General features: G+C 43.1%; 1 protein-coding gene across 1 annotated transcript in view; it reads left to right on the top strand.

The window, feature by feature from the left end:
* The window catches only part of cib2 (calcium and integrin binding family member 2), a 46535-nt gene extending 22785 nt beyond the window's left edge, over positions 1 to 23750 (top strand). The window contains exons 3-6 of the mRNA XM_024380195.2: positions 9358 to 9469; positions 14001 to 14148; positions 21037 to 21232; positions 23016 to 23750. Coding sequence (XP_024235963.1) covers positions 9358 to 9469; positions 14001 to 14148; positions 21037 to 21232; positions 23016 to 23037 — 478 coding nt within the window. The 3' untranslated portion in view covers positions 23038 to 23750. The remainder of the gene's footprint in view (positions 1 to 9357; positions 9470 to 14000; positions 14149 to 21036; positions 21233 to 23015) is intronic.
* Positions 23751 to 23836: the final 86 nt, after the last annotated feature.

Genomic DNA, 23836 nt, shown 5'->3' with positions numbered 1-23836 from the left:
CACGGAGCACCATTAAATCCATTATTAAAAAATTGCACCACAACAAAACTGCCAAGAGAGGGCCGCCCACCAAAACTCACAGACCAGGCAAGGAGGGTATTAATCACAGAGGCAACAAAGAGACCAAAGACAACCCTGAAGGAGCTGTAAAGCTCCACAGCGGAGATTGGAGTATCTGTCCATAGGACCACTTTAAGACATACACTCCACAGACCTGGGCTCCCCAAACATATGAAAGAAGGTTCTCGAATGAGACTAAAATTGAGCTTTTTGGCCATCAAGGAAAAAGCTGTCTGGCGCAAACCCCAACACCTCTCATCACCCCGAGAATACTATCCCCACAGTGAAGCATGGTGGTGTCATCATCATGCTGTGGGAATGTTTTTAATCGACAGGAACTAGGAAATTGAAGGAATGATGACACTAAATACAGAGAAATTCTTGAGGGAAACCTGTTTCAGTCTTCCAGAGATTTGAGACTGGGATGGAGGTTCACCTTCCAGCCGGACAATGACCCTAAACATACTGCTAAAGCAACACTTGAGTGGTTTAAGGGGAAACATTTAAATGTCTTGGAATGGCCTAGTCAAAGCCCAGACCTCACTCCAATTGAGAATCTGTGTTATTACTTAAAGATTGCTGTACACCAGTGGAACCCATCAAACTTGAAGGGGCTGGAGAAGTTTTGCCTTGAAGAATTAAGAAAATCCCAGTGGCTAGATGTGCCAAGCTTATAGAGACGTACCCCAAGAGACTTGCAGCTGTAATTGATGCCAAAGGTGGCTCTACAAAGGATTGACTTTGGGGGGGTGAATAGTTATGCACGCTCAAGTTTTCAATTTTTTTGTCTTATTTCTTGTTTGTTTCACAATAAAAAAAAATATTTAGCATCTTCAAAGTGGTAGGCATCAAATGATACAACCCCCCCCCAAAAAAAAAAATAATAATAATAATTCCAGGTTAAGACAATAAAATAGGAAAAGTGCCAAGGGGGTGAATACTTTCGCAAGCCACTGTATGGTAACTACCTTACAGATCAGTGAACTGTTTTACTTTGTCAATATAAAAATGTGAAAGACCTGGGGTGTATTCATTACGGAAACCGTTTACCGTTTAAGAACCAAACGGACAGGTGCATCAAAGCAGGGACTGAGTGACTGAAAAACAGCTTCTATTTCAAGGCCATCAGAGTGTTAAACAGCCATCACTAACATTGAGTGGCTGCTGCCAACATACTGACTCAACTCCAGCCACTTCAATAATGGAAAAATGTATGTAAAAAATGTATCACTAGCCACTATAAACAATTCCACTTAATATAATGTTTACATACCCTACATTACTCATCTCATATGTATATACTGTACTCTGTACCATCTACTGCATCTTGTCATCTTAATGTAATACATGTATCACTAGCCACTTTAAACAATGCCACTTGTATATGTTTACATACCTACATTACTCATCTCATATATATATACTGTACTCGATACCATCTACTGCATCTTGCCTATGCCGTTCTGTACCATCACTCATTCATATATTTTTATGTACATATTCTTCATCCCTTTACACTTGTGTGTATAAGGTAGTAGTTTTGGAATTGTTAGGTTAGATTACTTGTTGGTTATTACTGCATTGTCGGAACTAGAAGCACAAGCATTTTGCTACACTCGTATTAACATCTGCTAACCATGTGTATGTGACAAATAAAATTTGATTTGATTTGGAAGCAAACCGAGCAAAACAAGAGTTTATATTGGACCAATTCAGGTAGATCCCTCCACGTTTCGTTTGCTTCAGTTTAAGAAACGTTTTGCAACAGAATTGGAATAATGAATATTACCCAGTTAATGTTTTGTTGTTGTTTGATAATTTGCTAAGAAAAGATAAAACAGTTGAAGCTACAAAATCATGTCTTTAAAAAGTAATGTTGTACTCATTAATTATTATACTGGACAAACTTTAAAATACAAACTTGTGTTTTCACCAAACTATCTTTTCTTTTGTCTTTTGTTTGACCTTTTGGACCAATGAGAAGTTAATCAGCACACCGTGTAAGAGCAGCTACACAATAGGAGGGACTCCTGAAGAAGGGATCTAATTCTGAAACACCACCATAGTGTTTTCAACCTTTTCCTGGTTAGTGCTCCCAGTCTCTGGCAAGGTGTTGCACAACTCTTGATTATGTGGTGTTACAACGCACGTGATTCAGAACACCAGGATGAATGTTTCAGTACACTTTAAATCTGTCCCAATACCCTCTCCTGTAACGGATCTCTTCCTCTTCTGAGGAGGAGTAGCGAGAAGGATCGGAGGACCAAAACGCAGCGTGGTAAGTGTCCATAATGTTTATTTTAAAACATAAACTGAACACTAAGAAATACAAAACAATAAACGTGAAATGAACGAAAAAGTCCCGTGTGGCGACAAACACTGACATGGAAGACAAACACCCACGACCCAAAAGTGAAACCCAGGCTACCTAAGTATGATTCTCAATCAGGGACAACGATTGACAGCTGCCTCTGATTGAGAACCATACTAGGCCGAACTCAAAAACCAAAATAGAAAAACAAACAGGCTGCCCACCCAACTCACACCCTGACCATACTAAAACACAGATAAAATAACAGAACTAAGGTCAGAACGTGACATCTCCACCATGTTTCAATATAAGGTGGTGGCAGATCAGTTGCGACTCGTTTTAGTGTTCCAAAGCACTTCATTTGATCTCTTTAACAGGCTTCTTCGCTGGTATTGATCCAGACCTGTTTTATGGCTTCTTGGCGACAGGTAGAGAGGATCAAACATTCCAGATCTGTGGTTTTGATGAACCTGCTTAACATGTTGTCATCTGTGTTACTTAATGGTGATCTACTGTCTTCTGTCAGTGGTTTCTTGGCGTTTCAGAGGATTGTTTAATTTCTAATGGGAAGAGCAAATGGATATATTGGGACTAGGTACCAGTGTCAGACCGACAGGCAGACAGACAGAGTTCTGTAATACACCAGGCCAGTCCAGGTCTTAGTCTGAATCCAACATATCAATTATTAATTTGTCGACAACCAAACACAATTACAACTAAACCAAAAATCAGATTGTTTTTCCATTAGAATTTGGTTGTGCTTTTAATGGTTGAGAGGATACAGCCCCATCTCTTCACACAGAGGAGTGCATTTAACGGTTGAGAGGATACAGCCCCATCTCTTCACACAGAGGAGTGCATTTAACAGAGGATACAGCCCCATCTCTTCACACAGAGGAGTGCATTTAACGGTTGAGAGGATACAGCCCCATCTCTTCACACAGAGGAGTGCATTTAACGGTTGAGAGGATACAGCCCCATCTCTTCACACAGAGGAGTGCATTTACAGCCCCATCTCTTCACACAGAGGAGTGCATTTAACGGTTGAGAGGATACAGCCCCATCTCTTCACACAGAGGAGTGCATTTAACGGTTGAGAGGATACAGCCCCATCTCTCTTCACACAGAGGAGTGCATTTAACGGTTGAGAGGATACAGCCCCATCTCTTCACACAGAGGAGTGCATTTAACGGTTGAGAGGATACAGCCCCATCTCTTCACACAGAGGAGTGCATTTAATGGTTGAGAGGATACAGCCCCATCTCTTCACACAGAGGAGTGCATTTAACGGTTGAGAGGATACAGCCCCATCTCTTCACACAGAGGAAAGAAGGTTTTCTTGATCCACTGGATCTTGTGAAATGATTTCCCCATGGTCGTCAAAACAGTGATAATACACTCCTTCTACTCCACTGTCTGAATCCTTAGTGATTATTGACAGCTCAGCATGGCTCACCTCATACTCTTATGTAATAGATATCCTGCTCAGAGCACTGTGCTGTGGATGAATAGATATCCTGCTCGGAGCACTGTGCTGTGGATGAATAGATATCCTGCTCGGAGCATTGTGCTGTGGATGAATAGATAACCTACTCGGAGCACTGTGCTGTGGATGAATGGGTCCACCATGACATTGAGACAGAGATGGGCTGTGATAACAGGGATAACAGGGCCAGCGGCAGAGCTCTGGAAACCAAATGGACAATCAGCTGGCAACTGAGATGGCACCTGGAAGGGGTCAGAGGTTTAGCTCTGACCTCCCTGCCTGTCCAGAGAACAGAACAACACTGCTGACTGTTCAAATAACAACTGTTCTTCTGTATGACAACATGGATCAGATCGCTATGATAGATCAGATCGCTATGATAGATCAGATCGCTATCATAGATCAGATCGCCATGATAGATCAGATCGCCATGATAGATCAGATCGCTACGATGGATCAGAGTGCTATGATAGATCAGAGAGCAACGATGGATCAGAGAGCTACGATAGATCAAAGAGCTATGATGTCCATGACTTTTATTTTCTTTGTGTGTGCGTACTCATCATTGTTTCATTGCAGTGATTCTAACATCATATCTGTTGTCATATCTATTGTCAGTCTTTGTGGGTCCAGTCCTCTCTGCTGTCCTGGTATGTCCTGTCGATTGTTGTTATGGTCAGTCTTTGTGTCTAGTCCTCTCTGCTGATTTCAGTCGGTAAACATAGCGTTTGAACCATGGCACTGAGAGCACATGTTGTTTGATATCTAATAAACATACCTCTTTATAGGAGGGTATTGGTTTTAATGGCCAGTGTCATCGTGACTCTGTTTGTGTTACATTGCAGAGCGGGGTGTGTAAATATAGTTTTTACCCAAATTTTACCAGGTAAGTTGACTGAGAACGCATTCTCATTTACAGGAATGACCTGGGGAATAGTTGAAGGGGAGAGGAGGTGGATGAATGAGCCAATTGGAAGCTGGGGATGATTAGGTTGCCATGATCGTATGAAGGCCATGATTGTAGATTCGGAATTTAGCCAGGACACCACGGTTAATGACTTCAGTGAACACAGAGAGTCCGAACACCTGTTTAAATTCCATCTGGAAGACAGCAACCTACAGGAGTTAACCAACCCTGCTTAAACACAATCACTGCCCTGGGATATTATTTTAGACCAGATGAAAGAGTGCCTCCTTCTCCTCCAACACCACATCCAGCAGCATCTGGTCTCCCATCCAGGACAAACCCTGCTTAACTTCAGAGATATGTCAGCAGTGGGATGCAGGGTGGTGTGCTGCTGGCATGTAAACCACATGTTTTCAGCTATTACACATCCCCATGTTAACAGCATGTTTTCAGCTCCTACACATCCCCATGTTAACAGCATGTTTTCAGCTCCACATCTCCATGTTAACAGCATGTTTTCAGCTCCTACACATCATGTTAACAGCATGTTTTCAGCTCCTACATCTCCATGTTAACAGCATGTTTTCAGCTCCACATCTCCATGTTAACAGCATGTTTCAGCTCCTACACATCACCAAATTAACAGCATGTTTTCAGCTCCTCACATCCCCATGTTAACAGCATGTTTTCAGCTCCACATCCCCATGTTAACAGCATGTTTTCAGCTCCTACACATCTCCATGTTAACAGCATGTTTTCAAAAACTCCACATCCCCATGTTAACAGCATGTTTTCAGCTACTACACATCTCCATGTTAACAGCATGTTTTCAGCTCCTACACATCCCCATGTTAACAGCATGTTTTCAGCTCCACATCCCCATGTTAACAGCATGTTTTCAGCTCCTACACATCCCCATGTTAGCATGTTTTCAGCTCCACATCCCCATGTTAACAGCATGTTTTCAGCTCCACATCCCCATGTTAACAGCATGTTTTCAGCTCCTACACATCCCCATGTTAACAGCATGTTTTCAGCTCCTACACATCCCCATGTTAACAGCATGTTTTCAGATCCTAACATCTCCATGTTAACAGCATGTTTTCAGCTCCTACACATCCCCATGTTAACAGCATGTTTTCAGCTCACATCCCCATGTTAACAGCATGTTTTCAGCTCCACATCTCCATGTTAACAGCATGTTTTCAGCTCCTACACACCCCCATGTTAACAGCATGTTTTCAGCTGTTTACACATCCCCATGTTAACAGCATGTTTTCAGATCCTACACATCTCCATGTTAACAGCATGTTTTCAGCTCCTACACATCCCCATGTTAACAGCATGTTTTCAGGCCACATCTCCATGTTAACAGCATGTTTTCAGCTCCTACACATCCCCATGTTAACAGCATGTTCAGCTCCTACACATCCCCATGTTAACAGCATGTTTTCAGATCCTACACATCTCCATGTTAACAGCATGTTTTCAGCTCCTACCATCCCCATGTTAACAGCATGTTTTCAGCTCCTACACATCCCCATGTTAACAGCATGTTTTCAGCTCCACATCTCCATGTTAACAGCATGTTTTCAGCTCCTCCATCCCCATGTTAACAGCATGTTTTCAGCTCCTACACATCCCCATGTTAACAGCATGTTTTCAGCTCCTACTGATCCCCATGTTAACAGCATGTTTTCAGCTCCTACACATCTCCATGTTAACAGCATGTTTTCAGCTCCACATCCCCATGTTAACAGCATGTTTTCAGCTCCTACAATCATCCCCATGTTAACAGCATGTTTTCAGCTCCTACACATCTCCATGTTAACAGCATGTTTTCAGCTCCTACACATCTCCATGTTAACAGCATGTTTTCAGCTCCTACACATCCCCATGTTAACAGCATGTTTTCAGCTCCTACACATCCCCATGTTAACAGCATGTTTTCAGCTCCTACACATCCCCATGTTAACAGCATGTTTTCAGCTCCACATCCCCATGTTAACAGCATGTTTTCAGCTCCACATCCCCATGTTAACAGCATGTTTTCAGCTCCTACACATCCCCATGTTAACAGCATGTTTTCAGCTCCTACACATCCCCATGTTAACAGCATGTTTTCAGATCCTACCATCTCCATGTTAACAGCATGTTTTCAGCTCCTACACATCCCCATGTTAACAGCATGTTTTCAGCTCCTACACATCCCCATGTTAACAGCATGTTTTCAGCTCCACATCTCCATGTTAACAGCATGTTTTCAGCTCCTACACATCCCCATGTTAACAGCATGTTTTCAGCTCCTACATTCCCCATGTTAACAGCATGTTTTCAGATCCTACAGTCTCCATGTTAACAGCATGTTTTCAGCTCCTGGAGTGGGTCCCCATGTTAACAGCATGTTTTCAGCTCCACATCTCCATGTTAACAGCATGTTTTCAGCTCCTACACATCCCCATGTTAACAGCATGTTTTCAGCTCCTACACATCCCCATGTTAACAGCATGGTTTTCAGATCCTACACATCTCCATGTTAACAGCATGTTTTCAGCTCCTGACAATATCCCCATGTTAACAGCATGTTTTCAGCTGGTCTGCACATCCCCATGTTAACAGCATGTTTTCAGCTCCACATCTCCATGTTAACAGCATGTTTTCAGCTCCTACACATCCCCATGTTAACAGCATGTTTTCAGCTCCTACACATCCCCATGTTAACAGCATGTTTTCAGCTCCTACACATCCCCATGTTAACAGCATGTTTTCAGCTCCTAAATCTCCATGTTAACAGCATGTTTTCAGACATCCCCATGTTAACAGCATGTTTTCAGCTCCTACACATCCCCATGTTAACAGCATGTTTTCAGCTCCTGCACATCTCCATGTTAACAGCATGTTTTCAGCTCCACATCCCCATGTTAACAGCATGTTTTCAGCTCCTTTGATCCCCATGTTAACAGCATGTTTTCAGCTCCTACACATCTCCATGTTAACAGCATGTTTTCAGCTCCACATCCCCATGTTAAAAGCATGTTTTCAGCTCCACATCCCCATGTTAACAGCATGTTTGCTCCATCAATCCCCTGTTAACAGCATGTTTTCAGCTCCTACACATCCCCATGTTAACAGCATGTTTTCAGCTCCACATCCCCATGTTAACAGCATGTTTTCAGCTCCACATCCCCATGTTAACAGCATGTTTTCAGCTCCTACCATCCCCATGTTAACAGCATGTTTTCAGCTGTACACATCCCCATGTTAACAGCATGTTTTCAGATCCTACATCTCCATGTTAACAGCATGTTTTCAGCTTCTGTCTGTCCCCATGTTAACAGCATGTTTTCAGCTCCTACACATCCCCATGTTAACAGCATGTTTTCAGCTCCACATCTCCATGTTAAAGCATGTTTTCAGCTCCTACACATCCCCATGTTAACAGCATGTTTTCAGCTCCTGGTTGCCCATGTTAACAGCATGTTTTCAGATCCTAGGACATCTCCATGTTAACAGCATGTTTTCAGCTCCTAAACATCCCCATGTTAACAGCATGTTTTCAGCTCCACATCTCCATGTTAACAGCATGTTTTCAGCTTGCAGATCCCCATGTTAAAGCATGTTTTCAGCTCCATCATGTGTCCCCATGTTAACAGCATGTTTTAGATCCTACAGAATCTCCATGTTAACAGCATGTTTTCAGCTCCTAAATCCCCATGTTAACAGCATGTTTTCAGCTCCTACACATCCCCATGTTAACAGCATGTTTTCAGCTCCACATCTCCATGTTAACAGCATGTTTTCAGCTCCTACACATCCCCATGTTAACAGCATGTTTTCAGCTCCACATCTCCATGTTAACAGCATGTTTTCAGCTCCTACACATCCCCATGTTAACAGCATGTTTTCAGCTCCTACACATCTCCATGTTAACAGCATGTTTTCAGCTCCACATCCCCATGTTAACAGCATGTTTTCAGCTCCTAGAATCCCCATGTTAACAGCATGTTTTCAGCTCCTACACATCTCCATGTTAACAGCATGTTTTCAGCTCCACATCCCCATGTTAACAGCATGTTTTCAGCTCCTACACATCCCCATGTGAACAGCATGTTTTCAGCTCCTACACATCTCCATGTTAACAGCATGTTTTCAGCTCCACATCCCCATGTTAACAGCATGTTTTCAGCTCCTACACATCCCCATGTTAACAGCATGTTTTCAGTTACACATCTCCATATTAACAGTATGTTTTCAGCTCCACATCCCCATGTTAAAACAAGATGACCTTACAGCTCCTAAGAAATCCCCATGTTAAAGCAAAAAGCTGCTATACATCCCCATGTTAACAGCATGTTTTCAGATCCTACACATCCCCATGTTAACAGCATGTTTTCAGCTCCTACACATCCCCATGTTAACAGCATGTTTTCAGCTCCTACACATCCCCATGTTAACAGCATGCTTCATCTCATCCAGTATCTTTATTCAGTAACATTGTTTGTTTTCTTACATCCAATATATTGTAGGAATGAAAGAAGTGAAAGCCAATGTGTTGATACCACTACTAATAGTCGTTATTGTCTTGTGTTCTAGGTTACATGGGCGATACCATGAGCTGGCTCCACACCTAGTACCCATGGACTACACCAACGAGCCTGATGTTACAATACCCTTAGCTCTTATAGTCAGCATGCCGGAACTAAATGTAGGTAACACTAGTAATCACACTGGTAATCAACACACACTGGTAATCACACTAGTAATCACACTGGGAATCAACACAAACTGGTAATCACACTAGTAATCAACACAAACTGGTACTCAACCAACCCTGGTAATCAACACACATTGGTAATCACACTAGTAATCAGACTGGTAATCAACACACACTGGTAATCAACACTGGTAATCGAACTGGTAAACAACACACACTAGTAATCAACACACTAGTAATCAACACACACTAGTAATCAACACACACTAGTAATCAACACACACTGGTAATCAACACTGGTAATCAACAGACATGGGTAATCACACTGGTAATCACACTAGTAATCAACGCACACTGGTAATCAACACTGGTAATCAGACTGGTAATCAACACACACTTGTAATTATCACTGGTAATCAGACTGGTAATCAACACACACTGGTAATCACACTAGTAATCACACTGGTAATCAACACACACTAGTAATCAACACACACTGTAATCACACTGGGAATGAACACACACTAGTCATCAGCACACACTGTAATCACACTGGTAATCAACACACACTGTAATCACACTGGTAATCAGACTGGTAATCAGCACACACTAGTAAACAATACACACTGTAATCACACTGGTAATCAACACACACTAGTAATCAACACACACTGCAATCACACTGGTAATCAGACTGGTAATCAACACACACTAGTAATCAATACACACTGTAATCACACTGGTAATCAACACACACTAGTAATCAACACACACTGGTAATCAACACTGGTAATCAGACTGGTAATCACACTGGTAATCACACTAGTAATCACACTGGTAACCAACACACACTAGTAATCAACACACACTAGTAATCAACCCACACTGTAATCACACTGGTAATCAACACACACTAGTAATCAACACACACTGTAATCACACTGGTAATCAACACACACTAGTAATCAACACTCTAATCAACACACACTGGTAGTCAACACACACTGGTAATCAACACACTCTAATCAACACACACGGGTAATCAACACACACTAGTAATCAACACACTCTAATCAACACACACGGGTAATCAACACACACTGTAATCACACTGGTAATCAACACACACTAGTAATCAACACACACTAGTAATCAACCCACACTGTAATCACACTGGTAATCAACACACACTAGTAATCAATCAATCAACACACACTGGTAGTCAACACACACTGGTAATCAACACACACGGGTAATCAACACACACTAGTAATCACACTGGTAATCAACACACACTAGTAATCAACACACACTGGTAATCAACACTGGTAATCTCTAATCAACACACACTGGTAATCAACACACTGGTAATCAACACACTCTAATCAACACACACTGGTAATCAACACACACTGGTAATCAACACACACAACACTGGTAATCAACACACACTGGTAATCAACACACTGGTAATCAACACACTCTAATCAACACACACTGGTAATCAACACACTGGTAATCAAATCAACACACAATCACACACACTGATAATCAACACACACTAGTAATCAACACACTCTAATCAACACACACTGGTAATCAACACACACTGGTAATCAACACACACTGGTAATCAACACACACTGGTAATCAACACACTCTAATCAACACACACTGGTAATCAACACACACTGGTAATCAACACACTGGTAATCAACACACACTGATAATCAACACACACTAGTAATCAACACACTCTAATCAACACACACTGGTAATCAACAAACACTACTAATCACACTGGTAATCAACACACACTGGAAAGTGTGTGCCCTCAGGCTTGGAGGGAAGCTTAAGTAATTCAGCTACCTAAGAATAGTAAAGCCCCCTTTACTGGCTCAAATAGCTGACCAATCAGCCAGTTACCAACCCTTAGTAAATTTTGGGGAACAAGTGTGCTTGACCAGATACAATGCTCTCTCACATTAACCTCTTGATCCTACTTGAGACGCAGATGTCCCAACTAGAGCTCTGGAAATGCAAATGCGCTACGCTAAACGCTAATAGTATTAGTTAAAACGCAAACGTTCATTAAAATACACATGCTTGGTATTGAAATAAAGCTACACTCGTTGTGAATCTAGCCACCGAGTCAGATTTTTAAAATGCTTTTCGGCGAAAGCATGAGAAGCTATTATCTGATAGCATGCAACACCCCAAAAGACCCGTAGGGGATGTAAACAAAAGAATTAGCATAGTCGGCGCTACACAAACCGCACAATAAAATATAAAACATTCATTACCTTTGACCATCTTCTTTCTTGGCACACCTTGATGTCCCATAATCAATACTGGGTCTTTTTTTGGATTAAATCGGTCCATATATAGCCTAGATATCGATCTATGAAGACTGTGTGATAAACGGAAAAATAGCGTTTCATAACGTAACGTCATTTTTTAAAAGTTAAAAAGTCGACGATAAACTTTCACAAAACACTTCGAAATACCTTTCTAATGCAACTTTAGGTATTACTACACGTTAATAAGCTATAAAAATCATCAGGAGGCGATGTAAATTCGATAGCTGGTCGTGTGGAAAAAATGTCCGGAAAAACACAGAGACAATGCATCAAGTTGGTGGTCGGAGGGAATCGGTTCCCTTTGGTCGGATCTACCAAGAATCAAATCAGAATCAAATGAGAAGACTCTATACATCCTGTGGAAGCTGTAGGTACTGCAACCTCGGCCTCATTTAATACGGTTCACCTTTAACAATGGGTTGAAGTGGCGCATGGATATTTTTTTCCATCTCCAGTGATCAGATTTTCCTGCGCTTTTCGATGAAACAGACGTTCTGTTATAGTCACAGCCGTGATTTAAACAGTTTTGGAAACGTCCGAGTGTTTTCTATCCACACATACTAATCATATGCATATACTATATTCCTGGCCTGAGTAGCAGGACGCCAAAATGTTGCGTGATTTTTAACAGAATTTTCGTAGGGGGGAGGCTTAACAGGCAGATTTTTGGCACTTTTTTATAGGGAAGGGCATTCAACATGTATGGTACTTAAACAAATGACTGATTATTGGCTGACAGAAATTGATGATAAAATGATTGTGGGGGCTGTCTGTTAGACGTCAGTGCAGCTTTTGTATTTATCGATCATAGTCTGGAAACGTATGTGTTATGGCTTTACACCCCCTGCTATAATGTGTTCTGTCTAACAGAACACAGATGTTGTTCTTTAAAGGAAGCCTCTCCAACATAATCCAGGTAGAATCAGGAATTCCCCAGGGCAGCTGTCTAGGCCCCTCTTTCTTTTTTCAAGCTTTACTAATGATCTGCCACTTGTTCTGAATAAAGCCTGTGTGTCTACGTACAGTATATGTTTTGACCGGGACAGTTTACAATCTAAGGTAAAGCCAAGTAATTTAGTCTCCTCAACTTGTTCAAGAGCCACACCATTCATTACCAGATTCAGCTGAGGTCTAGAACTTAGGGAACAACTTGTACCAAATACAATGTTCTTAGTTTTAGAGATGTTCAGGACCAGTTTATTGCTGGCCACACCTTCCAAAACTGACTGCAACTCCTTGTTAAGGATTAGCCCCTTTTTCAATTTTCGCTTAAAATGACATACCCAAATCTAACTGCCTGTAGCTCAGGACCTGAAGCAAGGATATGCATATTCTTGGTACCATTTCAAATGAAACACTTTGAAGTTTATGGAAATGTGAAAGGAATGTAGTAGAAGATAATACAAAGAAAAATCCAACCATTCTTTTGTATTTTTTTTGTACCATCATCCTTGAAATGCAAGAGAAAGGCCATAATGTATTATTCCAGCCCAGGTGCAATTTAGATTTTGGCCACTAGATGACATCCCTGTATGTGCAAAGTTTTAGACTGATCCAATGAACCATTGCATTTCTGTTCAAAATGTTGTATCAAGACTGTCCAAATGTGCCTAATTAGTTTTTAAATAACTTTTCATGTTCAAATTTGTGCACTCTCCTCAAACAATAGCCTTGTCCTCGTGGTATTTAAGCTTTCTGCCAATATCAGATATGTCTATGTCCTGGGAAATGATCTTGTTACTTACAACCTCATGCTAATTGCATTAGCCTACGTTAGCTCAACCGTCTCGTGGAAGGGATACCGATCCCGAAGAAGTTTTAAGGGCTTCAGTGACTTCATTAGCTGTGGTTGCTGACCCGCATATTGTTGAATAATCAGCATACATAGACACACAGGCTTTGTTTAATCATAATAAATAGATATGACACTTATTTGCTTTCCACATTAAATTCCATTCACACATAGTAAATAAGTAATTGTCTGACCACTGGCTCACTGTCTTCTATCAGTGATGTTAGCCTTGTCCTCTTGTCTCTCTCTGTTTCTTGTAGAATAAAACCCTTATTGTATCAGTGACATACTGACGATAGCCTTCATAGACAGTGATGTATGAGTAATGACAGCCTTGCCTTGTCTCCCCCTCTCACTGTATGTCCTGTAGGAGAACCCGTTCAGGAACAGGATCGTGGAGTCCTTCTCTGAGGACGGAGCAGGGAACCTGAGCTTCAACGACTTTGTGGATATGTTCTCTGTCCTCAGTGAGACAGCCCCCAGGGAGCTCAAGGCCATATACGCCTTCAAAATATACGGTGAGTATGCTAATATACTGTGCCTTCAGAAACTATTCACACCCCTTAACCTTTTCCACATTTTGTTGTGTTACAGCCTGAAATAAAAATGTATTACATTGAGATGTTGTGTCACTGATCTACACACAATACTCCATAATTTCAAAATGGAATTTTGTTTGTAGAACATTTTCTAAATTAATAAAAAATGAAAAGCTGATATTCAACCCTTTTGCAAGCCTACATAAATTCAAGAGTAAAAATGTGCTTAACAAATCACAAGTTTTTTGGACTCATTCTGTGTTCAATAATAGTGTTTAACATGATTTTTAAATGACTACCCCATCTCAGTACCCCACACATACAATTACATGTAAGGTAACTCAATTGAGTAGTGAATTTCAACCACAGATTCAACCAATGCCTTGCAAAGAAGGGTACAGATGCTGAATATCCCTTTTAGCATGGTGAAGTTATTAAATACACTTTGGATGGTGTATCAATACACCCAGTCACTACAAAGATACAGGTGTCCTTCCTAACTCAGTTGCCGTAGAGGAAGGAAACTGCCCAGGGATTTCATCATGAGGCCAATGGTGACTTTAAAACAGTAACAGAGTTTAATGGCTGTGACAGGAGAAAACTGAGGATGGATCAACAAAGTTGTAGTTACTCCACAATACTAACATAAATAACAGAGTAAAAAGAAAGCCTGTACAGAATAACAATATTACAAAACATGCCTTCTGCTTGGAACAAGGTGCTTAAGTAATACTGCAGGGATGTTGGCTATCAACAACAAGGCAACTCCTGTGACTAATTGGGAATGGGACGCAAGTGTAGGATTGATCACCCTGTCGCTGGCCGCCTTTGGGGAGGGTGGATAGTGTGAAAGGCCGAAACACCCTAGGAACCAAAGGTACACTACTGATGATGCGCTCCCCAAATTTCACCACGCTCACTGTTCATTAACTCTTGGAAGTGCTTGCACAAAGGATAGTAACATCTCATCCTGTGTTCTTGGAATCTGAATATCTGGACTTGTCCAGTGACTGCTGAGAAAGATCAGCTGACAACAGGGGAAAGTCCTTGTGGCGGCACGGAGAGACGGCTGACCGGAGGGAATAGACCCCACTGGGACAGTAGCTTCCCATTTCTGTAGTTTCCCATGCTTCGCAGTATGTTGGAAACACCCGCTTTAGCTACAGAAAGTCAACATACGAGAATACCCCTAGAGTCTGCGAGAGCGGGGGCGGAAGAAGACTCATCGGCTGACAACATGGTAACGACTGGACTGGAAACGACTACGAGTAATGAGAGCACAGCACAAGAGAACACCACAGCAACTGTCACAAGTTCTGCTGCAACAGTGGGCCACAAACAGATGCAGGTATGTGTCTGTGGTTGGAGGAAAGTTACATCACACCATGGGTTGAGGATCCACCAGGGGAAGAAGGGGTGTTTGGGTAAAGAGAGACAGAGAACTCGCATTGATTACTTTCTGCGAAAGCAATCAAATCAGTCGAATGAAGCACAGCAACTGGACGTAAACCATAGTTTGCAGTGCATCAGTACCACTGTCATGGAGGACGTAAACTCAAGCACCGAAGTAACAACTGAGGTGGAACCAACAACAGGAGTGGAACTCACCCAGCCTCCCAGACCTGCAGTCGAGAGGAGACTGCCAGGGCACAGACCGTATGTGAAGTGGCCTGGCGCCAGTGACAAGAAGTTGTGGGAAACAGTGAATACTGACCTTACCTTGACCTTTGAGAAACTTCGAGGCACAGTGGAGAAGAAGTTGGAGAGGATGGGGGACATCATCTATGAGTACGGGACAGAAAGATTTGGAGTGGAAGAGGCAAAAGGCGGGAGAAAGGTTCCAACCCCACCAGTTTCCAGGAGGCAACAAGAAATCAAGTGCCTCGTTCAAGAAAGGCAGCAGCTTAAGAAACAGTGGAAGATGGCCTCGGAAGTGGAAAAGGAGGGCATAGAGGCACTTCAGGCTGACATCAAAACCCGGTTGGCATCCCTCCGTAGAGCAGAGAACCTACGGAAACGCAGAAGGAAGAAAGAGCAAACTAGAACTCGATTCTATAAAGATCCCTTCAAGTTCCTTAAAAGTCTCTTCACAAAGGAAAAAAGTGGAGCTCTAAAAACAACAAAGAAAGACCTAGAGGAGCACCTGAGAACAACAAACTTTGACTCAAAGCGACATGAACATCTGGCCATCCCATCAGATATCCCACCCATTGAACCCCCGGAACATCATATTGAGACCAGCCCTCCGACATGGAAAGAGGTGGAAAACACAGTTCGACGGGCAAGAACAGCATCAGCCCCGGGGCCAAATGGAGTCCCGTACAAAGTGTATAAGAACGCACCAGACGTCCTGAGGTTCCTCTGGAGGCTTATGAGAACAGCTTGGCAGAAGAAGATAATACCCAAAGTGTGGCGTAGGGCAGGCGGGGTCCTGATCCCTAAGGAGAAGGATGCAGTGAATATCAGCCAATTCCGCCCAATCTCCTTACTGAATGTCGAGGGTAAAATCTTCTTTAGGGTCATTGCCCAGAGGATGGCCGAGTACCTGCAGAGGAATGCGTACGTCGATACATCTGTACAGAAGGCAGGAATATCAGGGTTCTCTGGCTGCTTGGAACATTCCAGCATGATCTGGCACCAGATCCAAATGGCCAAGGTGGAGAAAAGGGACCTCCATGTAGTCTTCCTCGACCTCGCCAATGCATTTGGTTCTGTGCCCCATGAACTCCTGTGGTCTGCCTTCAGATTTTTCCACATACCGGACACCATCACAAACCTGGTGAAGTCGTACTTCCAGGATCTGCAGTTCTGCTTCACCACCTCAGAGTTCACCACCACATGGCAGTGCCTGAATGTAGGTATAATGGCGGGATGTACCATTTCTCCATTGGCATTCACAATGGCAATGGAGGTTATCATCAGATCCTCAAAATGGGTTGCTGGTGGACAGCGAGTCGACTCTGGTTTACGCCTCCCTCCACTCAGAGCCTACATGGACGACATTACAACATTGACCACCACTGTCCCATGCACCAGGAGACTGCTCAGAAAACTCGAGGAGAACATCAGCTGGGCCCGTATGAAGATTAAACCATCCAAGTCACGCAGCATCTCGATTGTGAAGGGAGTACTCTCTGACCTGAAATTCTTCATCGGAGATTACCAAATCCCAACAGTGTCTGAGCAGCCGGTAAAAAGCCTTGGAAGGTGGTATGATGCAAGCCTGAAGGACAAAGACCAGGTGCAACAGCTGTGCAAAGACATCAGTAGTAGCCTACAGTCCATCGACAACACCCAGCTACCTGGAAAGTTAAAGGCCTGGTGTCTGCAGTTTGGTCTCCTACCCCGGGTTTTGTGGCCCTTAGCACTGTATGAGGTTCCAATCTCAACAGTGGAGAAGATGGAAAGAGGAGTCACAAGCTACTTAAAGAAGTGGCTTGGAGTTCCACGATGCCTTACCACCATAGGCCTCTATGGAGATGGTGTCCTCAAGCTGCCCCTCACCAGTCTAACAGAGGAATTCAAGTGTGCAAAAACCAGGCTCCAGATGACACTGAATGAATCTCGAGACCCAGTGGTGAGCAACAACGCACCGACCTTGGCAACTGGGCGAAAATGGAGGCCAGGAAAAGCAGTCCAGGAGGCAACAGCAGCCCTCAGACATGCTGACATTGTGGGTCATGTTCAGCAAGGGAGAGGAGGCCTTGGGCTAACTAGCCGTGCTGCTTGGAGTAAGGCCACTGCACCCGAGCGGCGGAAGATGGTAGTGCAGGAAGTACGCCATCAGGAGGAGGCTGCAAGGTGGGCCAAGGCAGTCTCTCTTGCCAAACAGGGACAGTGGACTCAATGGGACAGTGTGGAGAAGAGGAAGATCAGCTGGAAGGATCTGTGGGCCATGGAAGCGAGGCGGTTGAGCTTTTCCATCAGAGCAACATATGACGTCCTTCCAACACCAACACCCTCTGTTCCATGCCAGCCAACCTCAGGCACATTCTCAAAGGGTGTAAAACAAGCCTCACCCAAGGACGCTACACTTGGCGTCACAACCAAGTCCTTAAAAACCTTGCGTCCGCCCTGGAGGTCAAGCGAGCTGCCACCAACTCCCTACCACCCACAGCAGCATCACACTCCTTACTGACAAACTTTGTCCGCGAAGGGGCTAAACCACCGAAGAGCGGCTCTACACCATTAGAGCGAGACCAGCTGTGCTTGGCCCGCGACTGGAAAATGCTAGCTGACATTGGCCGGCAACTTGTGTTTCCTCCGGAGATCGCAACCACCACCCTAAGACCTGACATGGTGCTCTGGTCCCGTTCGTTCAATAAGGTCTTCATCATTGAGCTCACAGTACCCTGGGAGGACTCAGTAGATGAGGCTTATGAGCGAAAACATCTGCGCTATGCTGATCTAGCTGCCGAAGCACGGCATCATGGCTGGAACACAGAAGTCCGACCAGTGGAGGTGGGCTGCAGAGGTTTTGTGGCAACATCTACAACCAGACTGCTTAGAGACCTGGGAATTAAGGGCCAGAGCCAGCGTTCGGCAATCAAAGCTGTATCGGAGGCGGCAGAAGGCAGCAGTCAGTGGCTCTGGATGAAGAGGAAAGACCCCAGCTGGGCCCCGAAGTGAGAGGGCCAGGAGGTATGCGGTCAACAATGCTTGACTCACATGCCATGCATAGTCCCATGGGATGTTGGCTATCAACAACAAGGCAACTCCTATGACTAATTGGGAATGGGACGCAAGCGTAGGATTGATCACCCTGTCGCTGGCCGCCTTTGGGGAGGGTGTATAGTGTGAAAGGCCGAAACACCCTAGGAACCAAAGGTACACTACTGACGATGCGCTCCCCAAATTTCACCACGCTCACTGTTCATTAACTCTTGGAAGTGCTTGCACAAAGGATAGTAACATCTCATCCTGTGTTCTTGGAATCTGCAAAAAACATGTGGCAAAGAAATGAACTTTTTGTCATAAATACAAGGCATTATGTTTGGGGAAACTGTCACGCTCGTGATTAAAGACGGACCAAGGTGCAGCGTGATTGAAGTTCCACATCTTTATTACGGTGAAACTTTAAACGAAAACAATAAACCAATAACAAAACGTGAAAGTAGTGGTGCACAAACACAAAACAATATCCCACAAACACAGGTGGGAAAAATGGCTACCTAAATATAATCCCCAATTAGAGGCAACGATTACCAGCTGCTTCTAATTGGAACAAAACACCAACATAGAAATATTGAGCTAGAACACCCCCTAGTCACGCCCTGACCTACTACACCATAGAGAACAAAGGGCTCTCTATGGTCAGAGCGTGACGGAAACACATCATTGTGTACCACTTTTCATATTTCTTTAAGCATAGTAGTGGCTGCATCATGTTATGGGTATGGTTGTCATTGGCAAGGACTATGGAGTTTTTATGATATAAAGAAAGAGCTAAGCACAGGCAAAAGAGGAAAACTTAGTTCAATTTTCTTTACAAGAGACACTAGGAGACAAATTCACCTTTCCACAGGACAATATTGAATGTACCTATGTGGCGTAGTTACAGTTTTGACTTAACTTGGCTTGAAAATCTATGGCAAGACTTGAAAATGTCTTTCAAGCGATGATTAACAAACAATTTGACAGAGTTTGAAGAATTTTTTAAAGAATAAATGGGCAACTTGCCTAGATAAATAAAAGTTAAATAAATAAATACAAATGAATAAATACTGTACAATCCAGGTGTGCAAAGCTCGTAGAGGCTTATCCCAAAATACTCACAGCTGTTATCGCTGCCAAATGTGTTCCCAATATGTATTGTCTTAGGGGGGTGAATACAAATCTAATCAAGCTATATTAGTGTTTCATTTTTCATATTAAAAAAAAAAAGTTATAATTTTTCTTCCACGTTCACATGATGGAGTATTGTGTAGATCGTCGACCAAACATTACAATTAAATCCATTTAATTTCACTTGTAACACAACAAAATGTGGAAAAAGTCAAGGGGTGTGAATACTTGCTGAAGGCACTGTATATGATAATCACATTTAATCCAACATGAATCTCTGTTAAAAGGGTAATTCTACCACTTGTCAACTTCAGTTTCAATATTTCAGCACAAATCCAGTGTATACATATGTGAAAACGGCACATTTCTGCATTTTGTAGAAAAAAAACTATAGTTTCATGTTAACCCTACCTGTTGACATTAAGTGTCCCAAAGCTGAGGGAGTAAAAATGATGGAGGGTGTAGGGGCTAATTAGACCCTTTGATAGTCACTTCGACCAAGTGAGTTGCCAGCACAAAAATAATATTACGTACGTACACCAGATAGTGGTATCCCATAATGCACTGCATTATATTTTAGTTAGTGCAATTTCACACAATCTGTTTGTCTGACTTTGAGTCTTGACACGTGTAACATATGAAATAACTCCAAATTAAATGTTTAACTGTTAAATGAGGTTCACATCTTGTAAAACTACAGGGGGGATTTTCTTATTTGAGTTTCATGCTCTTTCTATTACTAAAATGTGGAACATGAATTGCATCATTCAAGTGTCCAGTCTGTCCCAAAATTGATGGGTTTATTTGATCCCCTCACCACTCTTGAAGTCACCCTCTGAGTTTCATCAGTGACACGCTACAACAGAGGGCCTTCCGAGCGAGTTGGTAGGGGTGAGGAGCTGGTTTGGGATTCATCACCTATGTAACTTTCTGTGTTAGTTTTGAACTTGGATAACATCGTGTGTGTGTGTGTGTGTGTGTGTGTGTGTGTGTGTGTGTGTGTGTGTGTGTGTGTGTGTGTGTGTGTGTGTGTGTGTGTGTGTGTGTGTGTGTGTGTGTGTGTGTGTGTGTGTGTGTGTGTAGATTTCAATGTGGATAACTTCCTGTGTAAGGAGGATCTGGAGAAGACTTTGAACAAGCTGACGAGGGAGGAGTTGAGCCCTGAAGAGGTCACCCTGGTCTGTGAGAAGGCCATCGAAGAGGCTGACCTAGACGGAGATAGCAAACTGTCCTTCGCTGACTTTGAAAACATGATCACCAGGGCTCCTGACTTTTTAAGGTAACAGTATTATTTTAGTCAGTGTAACACTGTACATGACCTGCATTCGGAAAGTATTCAGACCACTTGACGTTTTCCACATTTTGTTACATTACAGCCTTATTCTAAAATGGATTAAATAAATAAAAAATCCTCATCAATCTACACACCGTACCCCATAATGACAAAGCAACCTGTTTCCATTGATCATCCTTGAGATGTTTCTAAAACTGATTGGAGTCCACCTTTGGTAAATTCAGTAGATTGGACATGATATAGACAGGTACACACCTGTCTATATAAGAGGTGGCCGCCCAACAAGATTGAGCAATCAGGGGAGAAATGCCTTGGTGGTCCAGAGTTCATCTGTGGAGAAGGGAGAACCTTCCAGAAGGACAACCATCTCTGTAGCACTCCACCAATCAGGTCTTTATGGTAGAGTGGCCAGACGGAAGCCACTCCTCAGTAAAAAGGCACATGACAGCCTGCTTGTAGTTTGCCAAAAGGCACCTAAAGACTCTCAGACCATGAGAAACAAGATGCTCTGGTCTGATGAAACCAAGATTGAAGTCTTTGGCTTGAATGCCAAGCGTCACGTCTGGAGGAGACCTGGCACCATCCCAATGGTGATGCATGGTGGTGGCAGTATCATGCTGTAGGGATGTTTTTCAGCTGCAAAGACTTGGAGACTAGTCAGGATCGATGGAAAGATGAACGGAGCAAAGTACAGAGAGATCCTTGTTGTAAACCTGCTCCATGACCTCAGACTGGGCCGATGGTTCTCCTTCCAACAGGACAACAATCCTAAACACACGGCCAGGACAATGCAGGAGTGGCTTCGGGACAAGTCTCTGAATGTCCTTGAGTGGCCCAGCCAGAACCCGGACTTGAACCCAATCGAACATCTCTGGAGAGACCAGAAAATAGCTGTGCAGCGACGCTCCCCATCCGACCTGACAGAGCTTGAGATTACCTTTTAATTAATTTATTTTTATTTAACCTTAATTTAACAAGGCAAGTCAGTTTAGAACACATTCTTATTTAAAATGACGGCTTACCCCGGCCAAACCCTAACCCGGACGACGCTGGGCATTGTGCGCAGCCCTATGGGTCTCCCACTCACGGCCGGTTGTGATACAGCCTGGAATCAAACCAGGGTCTGTAATGACACCTCTAGCACTGAGATGCAGTGTCTTAGACCACTGCACCACTCGGGATATCTGCAGAGAAGAATGGTAGAAACTCCCCAGATACAGGTGTGCCAAGCTTGTAGCGTCATACCGGAGAAGACTTGAGGCTGTAATCGCTGCCAAAGGTGCTTCAACAAAGAGTATAGGGCCTGAATACTGTAATTGTGATATTTCAGTTTTTATTGATTAAAAACCTTTTTTTAATCTTGTCATTATGGGGTATTGTATCCAGCATCATCTAATGTGTGGTATATTAGCCTACAGAACTGTCTGTCTGTATCCAGAATAATCTAATGTGTATTGTTAGCCTACAGTACGTTAGTGTCTGTTGTATCCAGCATCATCTAACGTGTGTTTTATTAGCCTACAGTAGAGTAATGTCTGTATCCAGCATCATCTAATTTAAGTTTTGTTAGCCTACAGAATAATCTAGAATAATCTAATATGTGTTATTGAGGTCATGATAGTAGGTCAGTGTGTTATTGAGGTCATTATAGTAGGTCAGTGTGTTATTGAGGTCATGATAGTAGGTCAGTGTGTTATTGAGGTCATGATAGTAGGTCAGTGTGTTGTTCCTTAACATGTTCTCTGTCGGTTCTGTCTCTGTTTTGCAGTACCTTCCACATAAGAATCTGAAAGGGCTCCTTGGAAAGGTCTATATTCTGATTTTATGGCAGAGATCCTGAACATGCAAAAAACACTGCCCACACACACCCTGACCACAGCACAGTGCCTCACTGCGGCTACAGACTCTCCCTGGATGTCTGTCTGTAGAGATGTCAGCTGAACCAGGAACAGACTGGCTTCGTTCTCACTATGACCCTGGATCTCTTCAGTTTGGTTGTCCTCTCTTAGATACACCCACATTCTCTTCAGCCTCCTGTGTTTCCTCTTCATTAGCCTTCCTTGTTTTTCCTCTGTTTGGTTTGAGGATGTCGTTTAGTTTTTTTGTTGACGTTTATATGTCGTAGTAATATTATTACTACAGCCTCTGATGGAACGATGATGCTTTTTATGTTTTCTTAAAACGACAGAGAAACAGAAGGTGAAATGGGAACCTTTATAAACTGTTCCTCCCCACTCAAACCCAGACCAGCCCTGGAGGAATACAAGCAGATCCACAGAAACATTTCCCTTGTGCCTCAGACCTCCATACTCAGGTCTCCTTAATGAACGGATGAGGACCATCTACAGCCCTGAGAGGTCAGGACCTGGAACATGCCTGGTTGAAACCTGCCTGGTGTACATTATACAAGACCAGACGACAAAGAGAGAGCACAGACAGAGAGAGAGCACAGACAGAGAGAGAGCACAGACAGAGAGAGAGCACAGACAGAGAGAGAGCACAGACAGAGAGAGAGCACAGACAGAGAGAGAGCACAGACAGAGAGAGAGCACAGACAGAGAGAGAGCACAGACAGAGAGAGCACAGACA

The sequence above is a fragment of the Oncorhynchus tshawytscha genome, linkage group LG19 (genome assembly GCF_018296145.1).
Source record: "Oncorhynchus tshawytscha isolate Ot180627B linkage group LG19, Otsh_v2.0, whole genome shotgun sequence".
NCBI classification, from domain to species: domain Eukaryota; kingdom Metazoa; phylum Chordata; class Actinopteri; order Salmoniformes; family Salmonidae; genus Oncorhynchus; species Oncorhynchus tshawytscha.
This window is presented reverse-complemented; position numbering and strand designations above follow the sequence as displayed.